The following is a 5,186-nucleotide window of genomic DNA, read 5'->3' on the forward strand; positions in this document are numbered from 1 at the left end:
CTCAGCAAGGCACGCGAGACCTTTCTTTTGGCCCAAGACGGCCACATTCAGTTCGCCCAGTTTATAGACAACCTCAAACAGATCTATAAGGGCAAAAAGAAACTCATGATGTTGGTACGGGAACGTTTCGGTTAGAACTTGCCTTATGAGGCACCCATTCTTCTTTCATTCTCCATTTATTTAAGGCATTATTTTATCTTCCTTTTTTTTGGCTCATCTTTGGTGAATTTTTACGTTTTATCCGTTTGTTTTGGTCTGTTTTGTCTTTTTTATTATTATTATTATTGTGAACGGTTTCTGTTCACTAAATTATTCTACCAGGTCGAACCTGTGGAGGGGAGAAGAACAACTGTAATTATGACCATTTCTGTTTTTGCTTTGGCTCGTTCTTGGTTTTGTTTAATCAAGTTGTTGTGATAAAAAATGTAAAAGTGGCACATAAAGAGAAACCAAATGAACATGTGGTAAATTGAGTGTGGGGGGAGGCGTTTGGTTGGTTTTGGAAGGGTCATTCCTGAAACACTCGCACACAGTGTTATCGTCATACCTCGATCGTATTTTTACTGATCAGCTTTAACTCTCTGGAAGCAGGCCCGATTTTAAGAGTGAGACGGGCACATCACCTCAAACTTCAACCGCAACTTAACCCAACCTCCTGACCCCACGACTCAAGCGAGCCACGACATGTGAGCCCTCCCCTCTCTCCTGTGTTTGTTACTATCGGCTCATCTTGCTCTCTGTTCGAAAATTCAGCGCAAGGAAGGCGATGTAAGCGTGTGCTCAGTCCTTCCATTCTTTTTCCTGGTTTTGCTGAAAAAAAGAAAAAGACAAAAAAAGAGATATTTACCCATCAATATCAGCCATATATGTTTCTCTGTTACCTCTCAGTGGAAAAAAAACACGTAAACAGAAAGACTTGTGTGAGATTGAGTAGCAGTAATAATATATATGTACTAGCACTTCATTAAATTCCATCCCCTACACAACGCATTCGGATCAGCAATTACTTACTTACCGTGTACAAATTGGCTGAATTGTATAGATGCATTCAACAACAAAACGTTGGCAGAGCAAGGAATTAGCTGGCTTTAAAGCGAACCGCAAAATCTTCCACATTCCACGAGCTCCGCCCTCCACAAGTGCCCCAGTGGATCCGAACACTTAGAATGCACTCCGCGACTTCCATCTGAAGGAAAAAAAACGAGAAGAGAGGAAAACGAGAAAAGAGATGCTCAACTCCGTTCTCAGGGAATCACTTAAAGAAACAAAACAGAAAAAAGTAGTAGCATAAGCATTTAAGATATTGTAAATATGAAAGTGTCAATTCAAAAAATTGTAAAGTTATAATTATTTATGATAACTGTATGTTTTTTCTTTTCGGATACTTGAATTTGTTGGGCTGGGAATGTGACGACCGTAAGAGGAAAAGACTTCAGAAACATTTCTCAGGTGCTCCTGTGTACATTTCTGATTTACTGTTTTATTTGTATCCTCTTTTATTATTATTATTATTATTTCTGTTTTTGTAATACCTTTTTGCAAGAGGAAGCATGTAAAGAAGACGACGACGGCGTTGATGAAAGGAGAGGACAAACGTTTTTGAACAGACTATGCAGAACCACTTCACGATTTGCCCTCGTCCCCCGATCTTCCTCCGTCTTTTCTCCTCGTTCGGCTCGGGGGTGAGGGGCGCTCTCCCGAAAAAATTCCACCGTTTGTATCTGTAAGTAGAATAATCTGCACGAGCTTCGAGTTTGGATGGACTTTGCCTTTGATCTACGTACAACAACTCTTTACTTTGAAGCCTTATAGTCTTCTCTGAAAGCACTGCATGTGTTTCAGGACATTGTGTTGCCAATGTCAGTGGAGTACAGCACAGAGAAAACGGACCTAACCCTTCGACTGAACCCGAACAAGGATGCTATTCTCCTTTGCTTTCGACATACTTTAGGGTCGGGATCGATCTTGTATCGGGGCTTTTTGAAGGCAATAAGGTCTGTTTTGAGGTTGCGACTTGCCATTGCCTAATTGAGACTTTTGATAGACGCTTCATTAACGGCTAAATCTTGAGGAGATTTCTCGATGTTGTTGGTTAAGGTTGGTCACTTTCTTTTCCATGGTTTGCTGGTTATCATTTTTAGTTTGTTTCGTTCACCGAGTTTGTTTAAAGATTTATACTAGTTGCCTCAGCTGTGGCACACTTGAACCACAAGGGTTTTAGTCACGTTATGCAGCCTTTGTTCCTCAACCTGGACGGACCTGAGAGAAAGCTCACAGATTAGGGAACCTTTTTTTTCTTTCTCTTTTTTTATTTGATAAACACATCTGCAGAATGATAATAGTGCTGCCTGTTCAATTAAAAAAGATATTAAAAATATATAAAAAAGAAAAAACTCAATCGTAAAAAAACAATAAAAAAAAAAACAAGCATTTTCTGTAGCTAACTAGTTGGTCCAATGGCATTGCAAAAAGAGAATAACCTCCTCTGGCTTTTGATTTCTCTCTTCCATACTCTTTAAGTGTCTGTATGTGTTAACTGTACCAGTGTTTTGATCTGTCCCTAGAGTTTAGAAGGAAAAAAATAATAATCGCTGGTAGAGATTGTTCACTAGTTCATCTACTGTTTGATTTTGTTTTCGTTTTAATTTAAGGGAAAGTGTTTGTCGCCTCTTTGTGCTACTGAATTATAAAAAGGTATCCAGTATTTGTTGCCACAAAAGTATAGTTCATCAACACTTTTTGTTTGTGCAACCTCTTGAGCTAATGTCTATAAACAAAAATTTATTACTATTTATGTAATGCTACTACCATTTTATATGATTTGTGTTGAATTTCAGTGCTTTTCTATGAATAAAGTGTGAAACACGACTTGGACTGTTTTTATAGGCAATTAGCGTGTACAGCTTCTGTAGTTTTAGCTTCTAATCAGCTACAGCTAATGTTGCATTTCCTCTTGAAATATTTGAGACGTGTTGAACCATTTACATTTTTTTTCTAGGAGATAAAGTGTCGAGAAGATCATAAAAAAACATGGTAACACTTTACTTTAGGTCACAATTCATGTTATTAACTACTGGCTTATTACTAGACCCACACGGAATCTGCGCACAGAAATCCACAGATCTTTAGCCCATCATTGAATCTATTTATTCACTTGCGTAAATGTGTGTAAATTTATACACTGTGAAACCCAACAGTCAACTTTATCAAATGAAGTGAGAGTAGTTAACTCAAAATTGACTGAAAGTTAATTATACTCATTTGAAAAGAGTTTTGAACTCAGTGTTGAAGGTAATGAGTTAATTAAATATCTCAGTCATTACTTCAACTTAAATAGAGTAAGTTCACAGAACTCATATAGATTAGTTTTTAACTCAAATGGTTTGTAGCAATCTGTTTCCTCAAGCTGTTTTGTGTTGCCTTAACTTATTGGGTTTTACAGTACTCCGGTTTGAGTTCTCTTCATTTATTGGGTTTTACTGTGATCTAACTGCTTCGTTTATGCAAATGGATTAAGTTCGCAGTACTCATTAGGATTAGTTGTTGAACTTAAATGGTTTGTTGCAATCGGTTTCCTCAAATGGATTGAGTTACCTTAACTTTTTGGGTTTTACAGTGTATGTATTCAGTTTTTATAATAATTTCAGTAATATTATTGACTCATAGGAAAATGTTCATATGATTTATTTACAATACAGTTTATAAAGTAATATTTTCTGTCTTTTAGTAGATATATTATATGACTGACTTGCTTCGTTTACCACATAAGTGGATCTAATTGGATTTGCATTGTTAACATTAAAGTTAAATAGGTTTTATTTTTATTTTATATATTAAGTTCATAGTTACGATACTCCCAAAATCAGTCCACATAATGTGCAGATTTTTTACAAAATTCTCCTCAGAAATAGCAAAAAATGTCCACAGATTCTGTCAGGTTTAACTCATTACAAGCCTATTATTAAGATATTAACTAAGATTTCATTAGTTATAAAGTATGATCATGTTCTGCATCCCTACCTAAAATCAACCACAACTTGTACTTTACTACTATTAATAAATGGCTAATTGGCAGTTTATTAAGCTAGTAGTGTTAGTTAATGGCTTGTTACTACCTATATTAGTGATGTTTACTGCAGCCAGAACTGCAAATAAATAGAGTAATCTAGATGTGACCAAAAACAATGCTCATATCATCTATGAACAGAGGACGATGATTTTCTACATGTTATATTTATAGTTTTCACTTTTTAAGACCATTATTGTTATTCATTTTTTTAAATAATCAAGCAAGGATGTGTTAAACTGATCAAAATTGCAAAGTTACAAATATTCATATTGGTTTTAATCTGTCATTAATGTTTTAAGTACTTTGAGAAATTATAATTTGAATCATTTTCAATAAGTAATATTTCTTACGCACTAAATAATAATAGTGTCATATGATCTGTCATATCATTCAATCGAAAAATCTGTAGTAATGATGCTTGTCACAGCTGCAATAATTTACATTTTAAAAATCTATTTAATCACACTTAGTTCGTCTTAATCAAATAAGTGCAGACTTCTGACCGAATTTAAAAAGGACTTTACAACAGAAGTATTTGTAAATGGGAATTTACAAAAGTCGAAGATTTCGGTTTAAGGTTATTCTGTTAAATGTATATTTGTATTTTGGGTGTGTACACTACACTGTAAAAAAATCCTGCTTGCCTTAAATGTTTAAGCTAAATCAATTTAACCTTATGAGTCCATTGAACTTATATTATGTTAATCTGACTTAAAACACCCTGCGTAACTTAAAAAATTAAGCTAGAACATAATTAACTAAGTTTAGTAAGTTCAGAATCAGAAAGAGCTTTATTGCCAGGTATGTTCACACATACAAGGAATTTGTTTTCGTGACAGAGGTATGGAAAAATATTCGGTGATGTATTTGCCCGAATGTCCAACAATTCGTCTCTGGTGAAACTAATTATAGGAATATGACTCGAGACAGGACAAACTAACAAAAACACAAACACTACTGCAGAGCACGACACGGAGGCGGCCATCGTCATCGGCGCCATCTTGGAAGTTACAATAAACTAAAAACATACTTTGTCATGACTAATTGATTATTTAACTTTTTACAGTGTGTTGAAATCTCCAAACCATTAGTGTTTGATGTAGCTATCAAAGCAGAA

The 5,186-nt window shown here is 35.2% G+C and overlaps 1 protein-coding gene across 1 annotated transcript in view; it reads left to right on the forward strand.

Annotated features, from left to right (window-relative positions):
- zswim5 (zinc finger, SWIM-type containing 5) overlaps nt 1-2,868 on the forward strand; it is a 55,865-nt gene extending 52,997 nt beyond the window's left edge. The window contains exon 14 of the mRNA XM_056476447.1: nt 1-2,868. This exon is cut by the window's left edge and continues 728 nt beyond it. Coding sequence (XP_056332422.1) covers nt 1-135 — 135 coding nt within the window. The 3' untranslated portion in view covers nt 136-2,868.
- The last annotated feature ends 2,318 nt before the right edge of the window (nt 2,869-5,186 follow it).

Source organism: Danio aesculapii, chromosome 2 (assembly GCF_903798145.1).
Source record: "Danio aesculapii chromosome 2, fDanAes4.1, whole genome shotgun sequence".
Taxonomy (NCBI): Eukaryota; Metazoa; Chordata; class Actinopteri; order Cypriniformes; family Danionidae; genus Danio; species Danio aesculapii.